This window comes from Drosophila pseudoobscura, chromosome X (genome assembly GCF_009870125.1).
Source record: "Drosophila pseudoobscura strain MV-25-SWS-2005 chromosome X, UCI_Dpse_MV25, whole genome shotgun sequence".
Classification (NCBI taxonomy): Eukaryota; Metazoa; Arthropoda; class Insecta; order Diptera; family Drosophilidae; genus Drosophila; species Drosophila pseudoobscura.
Window position 1 is genome coordinate 47,532,910 of NC_046683.1, and position 21,924 is coordinate 47,554,833.

Below are 21,924 nucleotides of genomic sequence, written 5' to 3' on the forward strand. Positions count from 1 at the left end.
GGGACCCGAAAAATCTCAACGATTTTAATTCAATCTTAATGCGCCCAAATGAGTGTGGGGATTGTGTAAGTCAATGTTTGTATCTCTGGCTGGACTCGGGCTGGTCCGTGGCTGATCTCTGGACTCTGGTCTGGTTTCTGGCTCTGGACTCTGGCTGGACTCTGGTCTGGTTTCTGGCTCTGGACTCTGGCTGGACTCTGTCTGGTTTCTGGCTCTGGTGTCCCGCCTGATGCAATCACGTACTGGAACAAATTATTTTAATACTTTTTACTGCAAATGCATCTCATAACTCATTCAACTCATTCCACTCAGATATCATATACGCTTATTGAACGATCTAATCTTAGTTTTATGCAAAGCAACGGGCTCTGAGAAGTCTTTGCGGCCGGGGACCAGTTCTTGGTCTGGCTCTAACCTTGGGCCACAAACATGACACTAAGAAGACGCTTCCAGTTTGTAAAGAAACCAACATCCGTTGTGCAATGGCTCTGGCCGTACAACTGGTTGCAATTACATCTTGGCCAGAACCATTAACAGTTATTAAGATCAAATCGAAATTCAATTTATTTGTAAATCCAACGTTTAGTTAATACTATGCTGTTTTTATGTACGCAGATTAGCAGCAATCAAGATTATAGAACGGGTAGGCCATAACTGGCTGCGGTGACACCCCCAACGTATGAGTGATATTACGCTGAAACATTAAGTGCATGTTGAAGTGTTGGCATGACCAAATATGACAGCAAATTGGCCAAATCAACGGCTTTGAAATTTCACGGCTTAAGCGAATTTAGTAGTAGTAGTGGTAGTAATAGTAGTAGTAGTAGTAGTAGTAGTAGTAGTAGTAGCAGTAGTAGAAGTGTGTTCTTTATCTAATTTGTTTTAAAAATAAACTGTTAGTTAATAATCGTACAAGTTCAAATAAATAAATTCGTATATATGTACATACAAATTATTATAAAATATTAGTATATACATTTAGTATACATTTTAGTTAAATAGTTGGCTTTTTTTGCCGCACTTGTAAACGCCCTAAAGTAGTCTATGAAAATTGTACAGCTCAATAGTTTTAGCATAGACGCAAACCCTGCCATCAAGCCAAGCATTTTACTTGGCGTAAAGCTTCTGTTCGTCTACCAGCTGTTACCACTTTTGACCAACTCGTGGGCCAGGCCAAAGCCACCGGAAGAGTTGTCTACACAATCAATTAAGCCACAAAAAATGGGCCATCCAAACGAATAGCCAATAAGAAAGCAGAAAAAGAGAAGCAAAGCAGTTTATGTAAGCAGTGGAAAATTCGGCAGACTGTGAAAAGTTGTTGTCAACGTAAGCTGTTAAGTATTTTTTACCTTCCTACCACCACCCACCATTTTTCAAAAGGGGCTTTAGTGTATTTGTATGAATAAAATCCAACGGTCACAAACAAAATCGAAACACAATAAACTATGATTTGAGCTATTTGTGTGCATGTGCTTTCGACTATGAGTAAAACATTGAATATTCCGCTCATCCGAAAGTGCTGTTTGGTGCTATGGGAACCAATTATGTATGTATGTGTAAACAAGAGGATTCAAACATGTTTCTGAAGTCCATTCGCACATTCAATTCATACTTCCCAATGTCATTGTTTAGAGCAACAGAAATAGTTCACAATACTGCGCCAAATGATTCGGGGCCAGATAGTATTAGTATGTACATTTAGTATACATTTTAGCTGAAAAGTTTGCTTTATTTTCATGTATTCGCCTTAAAGCAGACTATGAACATTTTTCTGCTCAACAACTTTAGTGCAGACTAAACCCTGACTTCAAGCCAAGCTTTTTACTTGGTCCAAAGCTGCTGTTCGTCTACCAGCTGTTGCCACTTTTGACCAACTCCTGGGTCAGGCAAAAGCCACCGGAAGAAATGTCTACAGAGCCAATTAAGCCACACAAATGGGCCATCCAAACGAATAGCAGAGAAACACAAGTAAAGCAAACAGAAGCTTATGTAAGCAGATGCAAATTTTGCAGACCGTGAAAAGTTTTTGTCAACATAAATCTTTGTGGGAAAGCCCGAAAGGAAACAGCAAACTTTGAATAAACTCATAGTATGGCTATATTTTCCATTGCAACCGCAAATGAAATAGAGCTTTCATCGCGTTCAATTGGCCATGAGACACATCGATTTAGGCCTGGCCGCAAAATGAATTTATTAATGCGAAAGTGTAAATTGTGACGCCAACATGGAGCGCTCTCAAAGCTGCATTTCGATTGAGACATCTGCTCATTACAAATGTCAGAGACGTAGAAAAGTATATATTATAGAAGCATGATGCTGGTAAAAACTATTCGGAAGTAGTATCCAGCTATATCCACTATAAAGCCAGTGCAGATCCTTTGGCCCACTCCAAAAAAAATCAACATACAGTCTGAAAACCCGTTTTGAGCTATCCAAATATGCGACACTTAACAATCGAAAATGAGCTGTCCCAAAATTCCACTTCTGGACACTTATAAGGGTGCAGAAGGTCCTTCACAGAAAATAAGCGATTGCAGAAAGAAGGAGCCCGGAGGAGCTCCTCCGTTAACCAGAGCCATGGCCTTGCACCCATCTATATAAAATGCATCGCAAGGAAGGATGCAGGCGATTCAAAGGAGGGATACGATTCCATTTTATATGCTCTGTCTGAGGTTCGGACTCAGAGCTCGAATTTCCTTGGTTGATATTTTATTGATTCTAAGAGTCTATGTATATTCCTTTTTTTGGAATAAAGGACGAGAGTAGTCTTTTGTTTATTTATTAATCGATACGATTTTTAAATATAAAAAAAGATATTCAATAAATCCAATTCAATCCAGAATTTTATGTTAAACAACGAAGTTTATTATCTTTTTCTTTTGAAGTTGAAAGAAAAACACAGCTATTTTCATATTTCCACTTACAAAAATATCTTTTCCGAAACTTTATTATACAGAAATTTTCACATAACTTAAGTAAGATTAACCTCGTCGTTTTCCTCTTCGTTTGTGGTCCAGATCTCAGCGTAGATCTCAAAGATCTTAATTCAAGCTACACTGAGAAAAGCCATCAAAATGTTTTGCGGAAGAGTTAGAACTAAATTTGCTTAACAAAACTAAGAAAAAAAATCGCGTCGAGTGGGCGGTTTAGTAGTGGCCCGCATAAGGACTCGCATAGTGTCCGTAGTTTCCGGAATCGTACTGGGGAATATACTCGTACTGTTGTCCCTGGTTGTAGTAGCCATCGTCATAGTCGTAGTGGATGGGGGCAGCAGGCGCTGGGGCATAATGCTTGGACACTTGAAGATTGAATATATTCAGACATTAGCATTGGATGTGCGGTTGGGGCTGGCTTAAATTTATTTCGATTTCTGTGGCTCTTGTTGCAATAATGACCGACAAAAAAAAGTCAGTGTGGTAACAGCTGTTGCCGGCTGTCTTTCTGCTATTGCTGGTAAGTAGCTCCACAAAGCAAACAAAGCCAGCAAAATACTATTTCAATGCTGAACAAGCAATTTTCTTGGCAATTTCTTTTGGCTGGTTACTTTTTTTCTTTGCCAATAAGTTTTTGTGCACGAGTTTTGTTAAGTCAATTGGTCACAGGTGCTGTTCAGATTGAGATATTAGTTTGTCGTACTCTTAAGGAGGGTACTTATGGCTTTGATTAGATGTTTGCCATGTAGGGTACTATTTGCCAAAGGTGAAAAGATATACAACTGAAATTTTGTACAGATTATGATGACAATATCCTGTGTTTTTAAAAGGAAAAATGTTTTTGGAAGGGTATCAAAGTCTTCGGGGCCTTTCTTCTTGTTTCTTCTCGTTTTTGCTCATTTTTCTAGTTGGCTTTTCTTTATCGTATTTTGTATGCAAAAAGCGTCTGTGATTAAGTTCGCTGCCTAAGTCTTTTGTTTGGGCGTTGGTTTCTTTCGCTGTGCGTTTCGCTGATAATTCTCAATTAACATTGCACCGCAGCACCCACAACAATTATGAGTTTTCACATGTATTCACCATGCATCCACCATGTATTCGTTTCCCAAGCCTCCAACAACAAAGCATTGCGACATTGAGAAAATTATGTTGAAGTCTTAATGGGGGAGTACTGCTGGGACTGGGGAGAATGGAAATTTTTGAAGAAGAGGCAGCAATTTTCCATGAAATATGTGTTGTGGCTGCTGTGTGTGTGTTTTTTTTTTTTTTTTGGAAAGATGATGCACTGACATAATCTTTGTGGGAAATACGAACCGAAAGTGCAACCTGCACAAAAACAAAGCCAGATCTTTGGCTCAGATCGCAGTAAAAGTGAGGTAACCGTTTGGTGGGCGTGTCGTGGATTAGTCAACCATGTTATGTTACACATTTGTGGGCCAGTTCCGCCCCTCCAGGCCATTAGCAAGTGATTCAGCTTAGCCGCTCGACTGCGCCGCTCGCATATACGTATGATATGTGCAATTTATTGAATGAATTTGCTAATGCAACTGCCACCCAAGCTAGAAATCGATGATTACAATGGAATTATGGTAAGATATTCAGTACAAAGAAGGCAGCGACAAACTCAGACTCAGACTCAGACTCAGTAGGCTGCATAGTAATCAACTCCAAGATCATCATCATCAGCATCGTCTTCGTCTGGGCGCAATTTGCGATATTGATTGTTCAGATAGTTGGCATGACGCCTGAACAGCTTTAGCATGCGATAGGTGTTCATGCCTAGAAGAGCAAGCAGAGATCATGTGGAATTGGGTGGGTGGAACCACAATATCATCAGCTACTACCTACTACTTGGGTGTGGGATTGGGTGAGAAGAAGAAGTGCGACCAAGGTGAAATTGAGGTGAAGGCCAACTAGGAAGGTGCTTCTAATCCCCCAAACTAAGAACTGTAAAACCTCCTGTTGCAGAAAACTCACCATAGGGCGCCGGGGAGGCAGCCACCACAAGTGGGGCAGCGGCCACAGGGGCCACATGATTCACATAGTGCGGCTGCGGCTCATAGTGGCTGAGAATGGGCTTGTGGGCCACAATCGGCTTTGCCACCAAAGCCTGGGCATGGACAGTGGGTCCGGACTTGGTCACAACAGCATTGAAGCCATGAATGGAGTCCGCCGTGTAGTCCACAGTGCGGATGGAACCATCGGGCTCAACCAAAGAATACTGGCCTAAAGGAGGAGAATTTAATGATTAACAAACTGTTTTGATGGTGCTGTTCCACCAGTATTACCCTTGACTACATCTCCATCGCGGGTCTCATGCTGGGATTTCACATCTCCTGTGGTGTGATCGGCCACGCCATAGTTGAAGGCATATTTGGGATGATCCTGATGCAGAAAAAGATATGATAATATATAGCATTGTAAGAATTACTTAAATGGAAAAGGAAGCTTAGTTTCGAATTACAAACTATATTGAAATCAATATGGAAAGGGATCCTCGGTACACAGAAAGTGGCTTCGAAGAGTCCTTTCATTAGAGTCAACATTTAATACTTCAAATTTGGAGTTAGATTACTTTAATTTATATTCTTTAATTGTGATTTCACTTTTGGAGGTAATTTCATCTCATGAAGGTCCTGAATTGGCTTCCCACATTCTTTCACATTGATAAACCATTTTTAGTTTGTTTTCATCCTTTATAGTCCTTATTAGACCTTATTCCAATAATAACTCACATAGTAGTCCAGAGCATATCCTGGTCGAGCTACAGCCACACTGGCGAACAGAGCCAACGAAAGGATCACAAAGCACAAGATATTTGCCATTTTATATATTGGGCTATTTATTTTCTGTTTCAAAATTGATTTGAGATGGAGAAAATATGTGCTAAAAAAAAAAACACAGAAACAAAGTTCGTTAAAAAAACTCCACGGGGATTTTTAGTCTTTGAAGATTTACTTGGAGTATTTCAACGGCACTAGATACAAACGCTGCGAAGTTGCCCGGAATACTGTGGCGGTTCTGAAAGCCAGTTTCCATTAAATAAGCGCGAAAATGTGCGAAAGCCACTGGCAGAGCAGCCGACAGAGCAGTCAACGGCAGAGCAGTCGGCAGAGGCACCACAATGCCAAGACTTTTGATTTCTCAGTCAGTCAACTGTGGCGAATGCTGCCCCCACGGCGGTGCTCCAGCTCTGCGCTCAGGTCTGCCACAGCGCTGCTCCAGCTCTGCCTGTCTTTCCGCAACAGTCTGCCACACTCTTCCACACTCTTTGTTCCAGCTCTGATCCACTCTGCAACAGAGTCTGCCATGGTGGTGCCATGTGAATGAAGCTGGATGTTACAGCATGGAGTGGCAGCCATGGGATGTTGCCCCACTGAATGGGGTGGCACGGCGGCCCCCGATTGAATGGGGTGTCGTTGTTGTTTGTTGTCTACCAATTGGCGACACATTTCTCAAAATCCGCTACCAATCCCATGACGTTTCTGAGACAAGACAGTCACTTCTCTTCAGAATTATGCGAGATTAATCATTCGAGTTAATCATGAATTTCCTTGATTTCTGCAAGAAATGATTGTTGGCCCAAAAGCAAGACCAATTGAGTTAACAACTTAATTCTCAATCAAGTAACAAAAACCGAAATCGAAACCGAAAATTAATCGTTAAGTCTCCAAGAACCGAATCTCAAACTAAATCAAATACGAATCGGGTCAAGTTGCAACTGGCAATTGCAGTTGCAGCGTACAATACGAGGGCCTAGTTATTTGGCACATGCGAAATTCTCAGTGATCTACTTCAATGACAGCAATGGCAGCCAGCGACTACAGTAAAAACTGCTGCCACTGGACCTCTCTATGGGGTCTCTGGCTCACAGCATTCAGCCGAAGGTCAAGCGCATTATGCCAGACTCTAGACGTGGCTGCCATTCTGGCCCAGGCCTCAAATGAAAGCAAAAGTCGCTTAGGAACGAACGATTTATGACAATCTGCAAATTAAATGAATCGTATTCCTTAGCTGGTTCTAGAACTGACCTTTCGGTTAGCATTAGGTATTTACTGTATTGGGGGAGACGGGGTTTCAGCAGATCAAAAAGAAGATACTTGTATGATGTGGATACTTGTAATTCAAATAATGTGGATATACGTACTGTGGATTAAGTAAACCTAAAAAGATGTTGCTTGAGATGTCATGAATGTGGCTTAAACTTTCAAAGTTCTAACATCTTCCAACTCATTTTTTCCAATCCCATACAAAAACCCCAAACTGAGACAGATTTTCAATCAATAATCTTTACGTTTATGCACATCCTTGAACCGCGACGAGAACGTGCCAATTGCGGTCTGTCCATTAGACAACAAACTAATTTTAAATATTGTCGAACCGCAAATGAGTCGGCAGTGATTTGTGCAAGTTTTTGCGGCTCAAATAGTACTCGTAATGTTAGCTGCTTTAATGCAATGTTTAGGTCAACATTTCTTGTGGATTTTCACATAATTAACCGCTGCGAGGGGCGGTGCTAGAGACTCTAATTAAACGCGTGGAGGGAGAGCTTCAGCCATAATCTGAAACTGACCTGACCAGAAAAAAAACAGAAGTAAACCTCTATGGAAACCAGAAAAAAGGCCTGAAGCAACCTTCGGAGTGGCATGAAAACAATTGTCTCCAATTTTTTTTGGCTTCGACTGCGGTTTTTTTAAAACTAAATACTAGATTAAGTCAATTTGCATGCCGCCAAAGTATTTTGCTACCTAGACTTGGGAAAATTCAACTAACCAACGATTGTCGGCGTTTTCCGAAGGTTTTCCATATGCAGTCGGAGTCTTTTTCTAGTTCTTTTTGCTGGCCTGTAAGTAGACATCATGACACATGTGCGTGGCTGGGCATTGTTTCGCTTTTTTGGGAATTAACTTAAACATACTCGCGTTTAAGTTGCGGTAAAACTTGGCAAATATTCATAAATAGGGGATATTTATGACGTTAAATGGGTGGGGGTCTGGGTGAAGGGCAGTTTAGAAGGGGACTCAAGAGTGGTATGCGATCAAGCTGGAATGGATTTGAATGTAGAAATTACTTGAACAAATATCTGTTTGGAGAAATCTCTTATAGATTGAAGTCCTTTGAAGCAGCTCCAGAACGTATTTTCCATCAGCCTCCCACAATGGAAAATCTCTCTTCTCTCTGGAAACCCCGCCTTCAGAGTGAATAGCACCTCATTGGCAAACCAAAGCCATTCTGCAGTCAAGTGCGACACTCAAGGGAATCGGCAGTGCAATTTTAGCCATGAGGTCGCACATTTAGCTTTAAGCAGCTTGGATCATGGCTGAAATGGCTCCCCCCCACCCTGAATGGTGACTTTGACTTGGTTTACTTTCGGTCACCTAATTCCAGCTTGTTTGCACACCGACTAATTTGACAATGGAGCGGACAGGGCACCACTCGGCAACGTTCGACAAGGGGCATGCTTGCAACATGGGGAATGAAATGAGTCTGGAATGACTATCCGGCCAAGGTGCGAATGTTGCAAGTCAAGCGCTTGAGTGTGGGCGGATGGTGCGCTACTCTTTTTCTCTGCTTGCCGCTGTCATTGTTGTCGCCCTTAGTTGGCCATGGTTGAGTGCCCCAGCGCACTGCCGCATCGCATCTCCAATTGAGTGACCATTGTTAGCCAGGTAGCCGTAGCCCTGTGTTACAGTATGACCCGTGGCAAATGCGTTCGCTGTAATAAAATGCAAATGAATGGAGCCGCGGGCTGGGCTGAGCTGGGCCGGGCCGGGCTCCATCTCTGGGCCTGGGCTCTGCTATAAATTTCAAGCGAATTCTTCGCACCTTTTCAGCCAATTTGTTGCAGACTGTTTGCCATGCATCAAATTAACGGCTCAAATAATCCAGTTAACATTGTTATATAATTGACTCTGACAGTCGGTGGGCCGTGATTATGCACGGCTCTCTTCTCTCCAGCGAATAATGGCATGCATTTTCCATTATTTATGCGCGCTTCTACTTAACTTCTATTTGATTATGTCCGATCGGTACTTGTACAACATTATTCACTAATTAATGGAATTTTTCGATTACGCAGACAGCCAGACGACATTTAGCGTTTTTACAGTGGTTTAAAGAAGGTTTTTCAAAGGGAGATGTCGAGATAAAGGTAGCTCTGAATGGGTATCGCTGGATGGTAAGGATATTTTAATTTTAAATCATAACTTCATAGCATTTTGCAAAACATATTTTTTCATCCATAGAAAATGCCAAACTTTCATTTCGTTTATATTTTATGAAGTTTATTAAGTTTTTTTCATTGTATGTAATTCCATTCATAATTGATGCAAATGCATGCCATATGGAAATCCAATCACAATTCCTTTAAAAATGATCTCCATTTATAGATTTCACTACAAATTTGACATGCTCGAACAAATTTTTCAGCAATAGTTTCACACTGTGCCACACAGCCACAAAACAAATCTCTCGACACGACAAGCAAGAGTACGTGTATCTCATCCTCTTCTCGCCGAACGAAACCAGTAGCTATTTTATTATCTATAAATTGTATCGGCATCGATCGATGCATATCTTTGAGGTTGTATCTTAATGCTGCCGCAACAGAGAGACTAACACAGAGAGATATTCGTACAGAAACTGCAATCGATACCATATAGAGAGCACGTGTTGGCGACAGTTTATTGAGGCAGTCATCTTGAATGTCAACTAGTTATAGTCTCTCGAAAAAATAAACAGCAAAATTGAAAACTAAAACTTTAGTAACTGTCATTCATCGATGAAGAAGTTGGTGGCTAACTAAAGGTTATTGGAGCACTGCATGTAGATACACATACCGGTACGAGTACTTTTGAGTCCGATTCAAGTTTCCATTCCATTTGGCATTGAGCGGAGTTACATGGGAGTTTTGGCATAGCAGAATCAGTGGATCTTAGGGGGGAAGTAGAATTACTCTCCATACTCGAGTTGGATCTAGTTAGCCAGCGGAAACTTCCTTCCGGCATTTCCCATCAGCCTGACCTTAACTGCTGGTGAATCCGCGCCCCAAAGGCGGCAACTGTCGGATTCGGTTTTTCGGTCGCATTTAGACTCTCTAGCTAATTAATGGACTCCACGTATGAGATATTTACCCTTTTGTTTTTTCTGTTTTGCGTACATTTAAACGCTTCGCTGATTCCAGATCTCGGATAAACGCTTCTTCCCCCAACCAGAGCATTTGCACTGTTTTCATGGGTGTCTCTATTCGGATTGTTAGACATTTGTTTAGCCAGGTCCACGTTGTGCCCATTAAGAGATCAATATTTCGCTTTGTTGCTGGCGTTCGCACGTTAAAAGTGACGGAAATGACAAGATTTGTTGCATGCGGAAGCATCTCTTCTGACTTAAATGTTTCAAAGTTATGGTTTATTGTCTTTTGTAGAGAGAGTGACGCCCCCGAACTTGTGACCGCATTGGGTGGCAGCTTGTTTACCAACAGAAAAAGCAGGGGCATCTATTTGTGGTTTTCTTCCAAGGGGAGAAAAATGAGTAAGATGATATGTAAGGGTTTAGTGAGTGACTCCCATTGGCACTGCAAGATGACGGCTAACTGTAATAGTTATTGACGATTGTTTAGAGTGGTATATGAAATGGAGTTTGGAATTCACAGCAAAAGTTACATCTATGAACATCTGATGTTCCGATAATTATCGTTGTATTGTTTTACGCGGGCTTTTCAAAACGTCCGTGACTTTTTGAATTTCCCGCCTATGAACTGATAGACCAACACTGCTTCTGTCTACAGGCATTTGTCAGCTGGCTCCTGTCAAAATTTAAAGAAGCTGCGTTACTTAGTATGCGTTTGACAGCCTTTGAAAGCAGACTTCCGATAATCACCCCAAAAGTTCCCATTTTTGTGTAAAACCCACACAAAATTGGTGAATATCGGACCACCATATCATATCTGCCACAGGAACAAAATATTGAGTATAGATATCAGCCTTCAGCTTGCTGAAAAAACACATTTTTTGAACAGGGCGAGCTTTTGAAGTTTTCATCTCATTTAAGTCGGCAATGTGCGCACATGCACCGGTGCAGGGTGTCTGCTTTTCAGAGCTTTTAAATAAGTTTTCTGCTCGGCTTTCGGCTACTTTGTGCGGTTTGCCTTGATTGATATTTTCCAAGTCTTTGGCTAAAGCTTTTGGGTCCTCTTGTATGATATTTCATTAACTAAAAATTCAGCTATTCAAAAAGCTATCTTAGAAAATAGCCTAAAAGTATACAAACATATCAAACGCTTGTCTAACGGTCTTGCAGAAACGATTTAAAGCTCAAATTCATCTTTTGAACAAATGATGCCTAAAAGAGAACTATGGATTCCGCCTTAGGCAGTTAGAAGGAAACTTTATCCCTGATCCTTACGAATAATCTCGATATTTCTATATATTTATTAGTGTAATTTGAAATATGGTCCATTCTGTCATTTCAAAAGCAAGTAAGAAATGTATTAACATATATACCATTGAATTGTAGACCTGAATATAATATGAATATTTGAGTAGTAAAGAATCTATGGTAAACTAGCTTTGATAGCCACAATTTTAAGATCAATAGTATTTCCAAAATGTATGTCAAGGCGACTCCAAATCCATCTACCGATCAACATGCACGTGTCTCAATTTGACGGAGACATTACCAGCCAGTGTTCTTCAATTTACAGATAATAATAGCTTGTTATTTATTAATTTAATGCTAATCAATTGGCAGTGCTTACCTTCACCTTTTCTATCTACCGCCCACAAATTATCCAAGCCGATAATTGTCAATCAACGGACATGATGTCTAGCCAGTCGATCTACCCATCAATTTCCATAACTCTCATAAATTATTGCCATCATAATTAGAGATAGTAAATAGAATCGATTGGTAATCGAAAGTGAATGTATTCATGACTGTATTCATGATCCAATCAGTTCCGTTGAAGGAAAACTTTGAGTTTCTTGGGTTTTTGTCATTCACTAAATTTTGTATTCAGCTTTAGACTTAAATTAGACAGAAAATTGTTCGTTTTTTTTATAATACAATATATGTATAAATTGTTCATTTTTTTATTGGTTTTTGTTCATTTTTTCTTCATCTTTTTTCAGGTTGGTGTCGTGTGGGCGTGGCATGATGGGCTGCGCTGCTGGGGCTTTCATCGTTCTTCACTCGCTTTTTTTTACAACTTATGTACAACAAAAAGAGAAGTTTAAAATATTACAAACAAAAAGAGAATTGCGCGAAAGCTGAGACAGAGACGGCAATGGTGTGGTGTGAGGGAGATAGACAGATGCATAGAGGTGATAGAGTGCGAGAGAGAGAACAAGGCAGATTATACCTTCTCCCTCGCTCTTATTTACACATGGTAATGATGGACATGACTTGATTCTGTTCTGAGTATTGGAGCAGGCTTCATCAGTAGATCGATCATCCGTTTTCCATTCGGTTTTTGTGAGGTCGTCAACGTGCTTAATAAATTACAGAAGAGTGGTGTGGTGGTGGTGGTGTGGTGGTTGCATGGTGGCAAGTGGGTGGCTGGGTATCCTCCCTCCATTCTCCTTAGTAGTGGGCCACATGCGCGTGGGCGTTGTGGGTGGCATAGCCGTAGGCGGGCACGGCGGCATGATGCGCCAGAGAGCCGCCATAGGGCACAGCGGGAGCGGCAGACAGATGGTGAGCAATGGACGGGCCATGGGACAGCAGTGGGGCGGAATGGGCCAGCACTGGAGCAGCATGGGCGACCACAGCTGGTGCGGAATGGTGAATGGTGGGGGCAGTCTTGTGCACCACTGCGTTGAAGCCGTTGTGGTCATCGGCGGTGTACTCCACGGTGCGCACCGAACCATCGGGCTCCACCAGGGAGTAGGATCCCTTCACAACATCACCGTCGCGCACCTCATGCTGGGACTTGACATCACCGGTGTGGGAGTCGGCCACGCCGTAGTTGTAGTGGTACTTGGGGTACGCCTGTGGATAGTACAAGATCCAGGTGTTAATTTAATGTGCATGCCACACGCCACCATCAACACTTGCAACACCGACGCCGCCGCGGGCTATGCTAATGGACAGTCGTGGGAAAATCTCCAAATGTCAAAAGCAAAGGCCCACGACCCTGGCCCACAGGCCAGACCAGACGGTGTTGGAAAGTGTACCAAAAGAATGGTAATGGTCCCATACTTACATGATAGTCAATTCCCTCATCCTGATGTCCATGGCCAGCATAGATGGCTGGGGCAGCGGCGTAGAGACCAGCACCACCGTGCAGGACACCGGCGGAGGCCACGCTGAGGACAGCCAGGCAGATCAAGGACTGTACACAGAAAAAAAAAAGAAAAAAAAGAGGTTAGGTTCGAGCACATGAACACGAGAACAGCGAAAGGTTATTGTATGTATATCGTTCGATTGATCCTTTTTCACTCACTTTGAAGAAAGCCATTTTAATGGTTTTGGATTTTTTGGAGTTCGGTTTGTTAGAGCCGCGAGTGTATGCGATGTTGAGCTGGATTCAACTGATAACTAGAACCAGAAGGAGCCCGCTTTTATATACAAGACAACGCCCGAGCTGCCTCACGAACCACAGCGAGCCAAACCGAAGAGAGCCAAAGTTGAACGCAAAGCGAGCGAATCGGTCAGCAAAAACAAAAACAACGAGGCAACGGCTGCCGCTGCCGCTGCGCAGACGAGAAGCCCATGAAGTTGCTCTCCTCTCCTCTCTCTCTGTACCAACAGTAACGTTGAAGCCGACGCCAACGCTGGCTCACAGTCATTTTGTGCTTTATGAAAAACGAGAGTGAAGTTCAGTTAGATGTAGAGCACTGCTGTCAAGGTGTGCTAACTAAAGGTGAGGTGCACACTGCACTCGAACAATATTCTTGGGCATACTAAACAGAGACGGATAGAGGGAGACCGTGTAGTGGCCATAATTATCGAATCGAAATGCATTAGTATCCTCACCTTATTTTAACACACCTTGTGGATGATTACTGTCTCTGTTGCTGCGCTGCTGTGGTTTGCTGCTCTCTGCTTTGGCTGGAAGCTGTCTGATTTGTGAGATAACTGTTCATCGACTCAGGCTGGAAAGGGAACAATAGTTGGGAATTGTGTTGACAAAAGGGAGTACTATGGGAAAGATAAGACAGCGCAAAGCCTTAATTAAATAGGTAAGGAATTTCTACGAAATTAAGCCATGAAAATATAATGGAAGCAGGAGTAACAAAAACAATCCCCATTTATTGTGCATTAACAAATCATATTAATTATAAAATCATGATCAGTCTATAACAAAAAATTAGCTTAACTATCTATGAGTATTCGTTTCCATCGCCCATCACGATTAATTGAAATGGCCTCTCTAATCTCCCATCTGGCTGCTCCCTCGCATAGAAAAATCCTCCAGCACGAATAAAATTAGCCACAAACTAAATATATTTATGTATAAAACAAAACAATGGCTTCTATGGCAACTAAAAATTGCATTTTTGGTGGGCGGAGGTGTTGCCCCAGCCGCTGCCCCTGTCCCGCCATCAGATTGTTGCATGTTGCAATTTGTTCGCCGCGGCTCTCTGGCTCTCCCATACAATATTTTGTCTATGTTCTATGGATTTTTTTCCCTCCGCCCGAATGCTGGGCGTCGTCGATCAGAGCTTCCACGTAATGTTGCTAATGCTAAGAGTATTTTTAATTTTTTTCTTTTTGTTTTTTAATTGCCATGTAGGCCGTTTTGCTTATTAAACCAGAGAGTGGAGTGGGGGGCCTCTGTTGAAGACGTTGCCGAAGTGGGGCGCAGCATGGCGCCACATCATTATGGCCAAAACTCCTCCAATGCAACCCTGACTCATTACCAGGCCAAAAAGTACTTTGTTTTGTCATATTTTGAGCTCTGCCTCGCTTTGTTTTATGTTTTATGGCATATTTTCTGGTCTCTAGTCTTATGCGACGTACTTGCCCTGCTTTGCCTCATTTTATAAATCGTCTCGAATTAGTAAGCTCGACTTTGACTGTGTTTTTGTCTCCATCTACGTGTCTGTCTGTCAGCCTGGCTGTTTGTCTATCTATCTGCCCCGCTCTGGGCTGTACTAAAAAAAAATTGAAGCAATCATCTCAAGGTTATCACGACAAAGCGACGACCAGCAGCAAACGACGTGTAACGGATCACTGATCACTGATCACTAACAGCTGTAACCGACACAGGAGTGCAGTGGTTAAAAGGGTATATGGATACAAAAAGAGGGTACAGATTATAGGAGGTATAGAAGCTCTAACAGGATCCCCAAAATGACTCACCACCATGACTTTTGAATCGAATTGGATCTGAACCAATTTCAAAAATTGATTTCTTTTTGAATAGTTTCTTTTTCTTTTTCTTTGATAGTTCACAGACAGACTCCCATGAAAAGTTCCTACTTCATACTCTAAACGAAACAGGTTCTATTACCGATTCACTTCCTTGGCAAGAGGTTGCATTTCCTAGATTTAAACAAACCCGTTACTAAAATGTGTGCAAATTCCTAGACAATCACCAAGCGCACTCTTAGTTCAGAGCATAGACCAGACCAGTGCTGACCCAACAATAACAATAACCAATTTTTGAATGCGAAACCTATTTGGCCATACTGCTCGTTTCCTTTTTGATTTAATTATTCACCCCATGCTATTCCACTCAAGATTGCAGTACTCCACGTAGATCCGTTCCACATATGAATCTATGAGTCAGGCGAGAAGTTCCAGAAGCCGGGAGACCACCCAGACCAAATCCGATCCAATCCGATCCGATCAGAGCAACAGCCGGATTCGCAGAAATGCAACGCCCAAGTGGCCCGAGGCAGTCGCAATCTTGGCTCAATCTTGGCTCGTCATGAGATCTCTGGGGCTGGCTGGTCACTTGAGGCTGAGTGGAGTGCTGTAGAGTAGAGTGGAGTAGTGCGATCTAGGCATATTTTTCTAGCTGCAGTCGTCGTGATTTGGAGGTGTCAGGTAAAAAGTCAGAGAGCATTTGCTTAGCCCACACTGAAAGAAATCTGTTGCTAAACATAACAGAACTTAACAGAAGTTAGCTAAATATTCCCCATGTTCATTTACATCCTTATATAGTAATCTCTTTCAAATATATCTGAGTATTGCATGCACATTTACTTAAAAGATTTTGTCTCAGTGTTTTTTGCTCAGAAATGCCTCTAGTTGATATATATTCAAGCAAATTTGTTGTAATTAAAGCAATTTGTGTGCGTTGCCTTGTTGCTCAGTCTGTTGGCCACTGATTGAGTGGCAAATGTTTGCAGCTTTCTAGTTACAGTTTTTGTTTCTGTGTGTGTGCAACATGCGGCAGCAAAATGCGAAACAAGTTCGTTGCCTAAGTCATTCGTTTGATTTGAATTTTTGTTCTGTCAGATCTTTTGCGCAACATTCCCCAGATGGAAGTCGGTTCACAAGTCAACAGCAAGCATCAGCAGAGTATGAGTATGGCCTGGGCTATAATTTAAATTAATTATGCAAAATTCCAATTGTAATTAACGTATTGAGCTAAACAATACCTGCGATCGACTCATGGCAATTAACATTTACTCATGATTTTTGACCAGCGGCTACCGATCTTTACAAATGCCACAAAAATTGTGGCTGTGGCTTTTGCTGTGGCTGTGGCAACCACAATAAAAAAGGGGGAGTAAAAACTGAATAAAAAATGTATTAGCTGCAGTAATTGAACAAATGTCTGACCTTGACCAGAGCTCGGCTTGGTATTCATGGTAAGCCAAACTGCAATCACTGAATAAAGAGTAGGAAAAGCTTAATTGATTAATGAAATCATGGAATATGCTTGTCATACAGATTTCGGGGGAATGGGGTTCCATGAAATCTTTAAAGAAAATCTTTCGAACTTCCTTCTGCAACACTTTGAGCCACTTTTCAGCTCGAACGGTAAAGTGCACCCACAAAAATACCTAAGACAACCGCAAGGTCGAATTGTCTATGGGTTTAACCCAAACTTTGATTTCAATTTGATTGTATTTTGGTATGGTTGTGGCTGGCTCCACGCTTTTCCTTTACAAATTGTAATTCCAGTGGAAACAATTTTCAAAAAATTGTAGATTTTAATGCGGGATTTGGGTTCTCTGACAGCTCTTTCAGTGGGCGTGTGGCTTATCAGCTGTCCAATTATATATATTTTTGGGGGGAGGAGGGGTGGTTAGAGATCCCAAACAGTCAGCAAACAGACAACAGCTTAATCCATGCAATTATGTCGCTCGAAATTTACATAGATCACCTCCATTGTTCGACCCAAACCAGAGGCTTGGACTGGAGACCGAAGACCGAAGACCGACCTTCGGGCCTCGGCCAGGCTTAGAATGGAGACACTCCAAGGCAATTTGCCATGACCAGAGCGGAGCTGGAGCTGGAACAGGCCTGCTCTTAGGTCGAATTTGGCTTGCATTCGGTGGGTTTTTTGCCCCGGCATTTTCGCAATGCATTCACCACCGCCGCCGCGATCCCACAGAGCAGAGTGCAGTGCAGTGCAGCCCCAGAAAAAGACTGGGGCTCTGGGCTGAAGAGGGGGCGTGGCAGCTTTACAAAATTTCCGCTTTAGATTTCTCGTATCGAATTCGCTTTTATATGGTTTTGTAATTGTTTGCCCATTGTCATACTCGTACTCACAGTCGTACTCGTAGACGTAGACGTAGTCGTAGTCGCAGTTGCTGTTGCTGTTGAAATTTGTGGCTCAGTTTGCTGATTTATTGGCTCTCGATAATGTCGGAGATCTCTGTTCATTGTTCAGAAAGGCATGTCCATAATGTTTATCGCATTGTTCTCATTGCCATGTACATATCCGGCTTAGCATTCTAGAAACCAACTTATGATCCTGCCTCTAAAGGGAGATATAAACCGATTGGACTTTGTGTTGTTGCAACAATTTTGAGTGGCAAAACCACAACAGAGATGTCTCAGATGCCGCTTCTTATGATCTGTCTGTGCAGCACACTCACTCCCCACTCCTCCTCTCTTTGGTTAACCGCAGCACAATTGTTGGCAATCGCTTCTTGCACAACTGACGTGTGGCTGCCCTGTAATCAAAGATTGAAGTCGGCTATAGTACCCGTAGTACCTTTTGGATCTCTGGGGATCTCTCTTGCTCTGGCTCTGGATGCGTGGGTGTCGACGCCTTGTTTCTATCGCCATCATCCAGTAAATTCAATTTCCAGCCACAACACGGCAGACATCAGACAAGTCTGCAAGTCCAGCGGCTCACCTAGGGTTTAGCCGACAGGAGTACATGCTAGAGGTGGTCCGTGTCAGGCAGAAGGCGTGTTCCTGGTTTATGAACTTCAAGGTGTTGATTTGACTGAAGATTCTAGAGAAACTCACAAAGAACAATGGGTGCTTGAGCTCCATCATGGCTGAGGGAGTGCTGAAATATATTTAATGCACAGAAAAACCAACCATTAACTACCAAATTTCCTATAATTTCCTTCAACGTTGCTCAAGTCTTTTGTTTGGTTTTGCATAACAAATATTTTGCCACTTGGCAAAACTACCAATCCAACGGGTTAGGCCGGCCCGAACCACTAACTGATTATCCATTGTAATGTAGTTCAAACAGCACATTCACCCATTAACCCACAATTGCCAGCGGACAGAGCCTTTACCCCATTTTTCCCCCATTTTCCATGTTTTACATTTTGACTGGACACACCCCACAGCCCAAGCCATGATTGTCGTTCCCTACAGACTCCCTCCCCCCTCTCTTGGAAGATCTATCTATCATATTTAGGCTAGGAAACGATGGCTGACCATTTCTGGGGCGCCCCCAAGGAGCAAATTCGTGAGTTTTTACTATGCACAGCAGATTGCTGGCTGGGGATTATTTATTTTTAAATATTTTAATGACTTTTTTATATGCAGTCGTAGGCCAACACCCTCGCGATAATACCGCTGTCGTTTGTCCCCTGTCCCCTGTTCCCCTGTACCCCTGTACCCCTGTCTGGGTTATGCAAGTCCTCTATTTCTATTCTCTACCCCCCCTCTCTGGAAGGGGGGGGCAAAAGACTTTCGAAAGTGGCGGCTGGAAAGACCAGGCGGCTGCAGCTGCTCTGTCGGATTTCGGTTGGATGCAGGCACCGAGGAGATCGAGACAGTTGAGTCGGTTACTCGGTTACTCGGTTGCTAGCAGCTCCACATGACACAATTTGTTAACTAGATTATTATGTAAGGTCTCTCACTCTCTCTCTCTCTCTATGTCTCTCTCTCTCTCTGTCTGATCAAACAACATGCAAGCAGCCGCCTGAATGCATATGCAAAAATAACAATTAGCCATCATTTTGATGCCGGTAACAAGAGTTTGGCTGACTCCACGCTCGAATCTCCACTCCAATTGTAGACAGGCGGAGATGATAATTAAATCTCTTGCGTTTGATGGGTTGCCGGCCGAAATTGAGTTGACATTTTGTGTGAGCCTTGGCTAATTGATGGCCATTCACTTTGATGGAGTTGTGGGGCATAGAAATATATGACTTTAATAATTAGAAACGCAATGGATAGCCAGTAATATCCTTACAAGGAGCTTCATTCTGTCTTTTTGGCGGATTGATGGATTCATAAACAGTGATTCGCAGTTATGTGCGTGCAAAATTTAGAAACTCTTCTTTCCGCCTATTACATTTGTATATTTTCGAACCAAAATATATATATATATATTCCAAAAATACCGGCTATAATTAAGGTAAAATATACTAGTATGATAGACATTCGATAGACATTCATTAGACACAAATGCGGAAGCTGTTTAGTTCTTACTAGAAATAACCCTAATTTAAATTGTTTTTTTTTCCACACTTAATGGATCATTAATTATATGAAAAACAAAAGCCAAACAACACACCTTCGAACATTCATTTCAATTTCGTGCAGACAAAAGTCATAAATAAATATACTCGTACAGCGTATCGACAAAAATCTTGACCAAATTGATCGACAGTTCTTGGCTTATAATCTTTGATATTAAAAGGCAATTCATTTTGATTTTTCTGCCGAGTGTGTGAGAAGCATTGCAACTCCCAGGCAGCCATGGACAGGCGGTATGATTAATGGGGCAACGCCATTTGAATGTGCCCCATCTGGGGATGGGTCTGGTCTCTTGCTCCCCCTCTCTAATGGCCCGGCAATTGTGGCAATCGCTGTAATTAGCCATCAAGTATCTGTTGTGCAATAGTCCCCGTGTCGTAATTAGTTCATTTGCACAATGTTTGCACTGTCTGAAGCTCCGAAAAATGTGTCAAGTTCATTGTGGAGCACCAGTGGAACGCCGGTGGAGCGGAGAGTTCCACGTTTGCTCAGGAAACTTGCTAATCTTAACTGTCGGTTTTTTTATGGGTTTTCCTCAGAGTTGTTTGGCCAGCTTGACATTATTTTTCCTCGTTCGCCAACCGAAACGAGTTGTGCGTTTACGCACGTTTTGTGCCATGAATGAATGAGTAAATGAATGAATGAAAATGAAAATAGCTGCGGGCAATTCAATGAGTTGGACAAATGCGCGGCACACGTCGAGCGGCTGGGGCTGGCGTCTTGGCAAATGTCATGTGCGTCGTTAATTTGATCTTAACCAATATCTGGTTTATCCTTCACATTTGGTGGCTCTGCAAGAAATGCTCTACGGAATCCGGCTACGAAAATTACACATTTTAGAGGCAATCCAGCAAAACACTTTGCCTAATGCATTCACATGAGGCACCACCACAGGGCACTGGCACTCCATCATACTCCAACTCCAACTCCGACTCAGACTCCGACTACAAGTGTGGCCTTGTCAATGCCGTTTCAGAACCATACAAATAATAATAAAACCCGCGCATATCTGGTGCAGACAGCGGCCCGAAACAATTGCGATTGTCTTGCGGCTCTGTGGCTGTGGCTGTGGCAGTTGCAGTTGCAGTGGCACTTGCAGTTTCAGTCTAAAATTTTCTCACACGAGGGATTGAGTCAGGCCCCGCAGAGTGTGTGAGAAATGCCACGATCCCCACCCATCCAACCCAGGCAATTTGTGTTACGATTCCAATTTAATTCTGAACAGAGCCCAGAGTCCCAGAGTTGAAAAGTTTATGAACATTTTTGCCAGGGCTTAAGACGGCGCTATTTCAGATTTGAAAGTCCAATTAACAAGCACAACTTAAACAACTGAATTAAGTTAATTAAATGATCAACTCTATAAGTATTCCCCCGTACTCACACTCACACTCACACTCACACACATACTCGTATTTGGTTTACTTTTACTTTCGTCAGTTTACGTGGCTCTGCTTTGGCCCGCTGATCAATTAGTGTGTGACCTTGGCTCGGCCGAAATCCAAAAATATTGCCCAGCACTTTGATGCTTAATTATCCGTAAGGTGTGAGGTGTGAGGGACTCCCCACGGGGGAGTTTAAGTATAATTTTCAGCCCCAAGTTTGTTTCGGCGGCACTGGGGATCCAAAAACTGATTGTTGTGTCTGGGAAAACTATTGAAATGATTTGATTTGAAAATTGTTTCTATAACTTAATATAAGCAGGCAGGTTGCGCTTTGATTGATGAACTTGGATTAACAAATACTTGGAGTCTTATAAGCATTCCTATCCAATTAGCTGAACGCATCATAAGCTTCCATTTACGCCTGTGTGTGGCCAATTATCATTTGCCACTGAGCTTCGTGGGAAGCTTATCCGATTGGCTGCGATCTTTACAAGTATATTGACATGTTGGGCTCATAATTCTCGAAGTCAACATCTCCGACAGCCCCAGAAGCGGCAATCAAAAGCAAGCCAAGCAATTTGTCGAGTGCCGCGCAACGAATCAGACAAAGCACGTTTAATTGTAATAGCAATAGAATTTGCATTCGAATAGAACAGACACAACAGATGTATTGCCGGTAAGCACTATACATGCATAAACTCGTAGTTATAGCTGAGCATGAATCACTTGAGAGTCGTTAATTGCGAACAGATCGAAAT

At 42.4% G+C, this 21,924-nt stretch overlaps 2 protein-coding genes across 2 annotated transcripts; both read right to left on the reverse strand.

Moving 5' to 3' along the window:
• Positions 1–2,929: 2,929 nt before the first annotated feature.
• Positions 2,930–5,995, reverse strand: Cpr62Bb (Cuticular protein 62Bb). The gene is made up of 5 exons (XM_001353522.4): positions 5,889–5,995; positions 5,666–5,816; positions 5,219–5,315; positions 4,908–5,156; positions 2,930–3,298 (listed from the first exon to the last, which is right to left on the reverse strand). The coding sequence occupies exons 2-5, from the start codon at positions 5,753–5,755 to the stop codon at positions 3,147–3,149; spliced, it is 588 nt and encodes a 195-aa protein (XP_001353558.1). The 5' UTR covers positions 5,756–5,816; positions 5,889–5,995; the 3' UTR covers positions 2,930–3,146.
• Positions 5,996–12,067: 6,072 nt separating this feature from the next.
• Positions 12,068–13,490, reverse strand: Cpr62Bc (Cuticular protein 62Bc). Its single transcript, XM_001353523.3, has 3 exons — positions 13,372–13,490; positions 13,132–13,260; positions 12,068–12,917 (listed from the first exon to the last, which is right to left on the reverse strand). The coding sequence occupies exons 1-3, from the start codon at positions 13,384–13,386 to the stop codon at positions 12,510–12,512; spliced, it is 552 nt and encodes a 183-aa protein (XP_001353559.1). The 5' UTR covers positions 13,387–13,490; the 3' UTR covers positions 12,068–12,509.
• Positions 13,491–21,924: the final 8,434 nt, after the last annotated feature.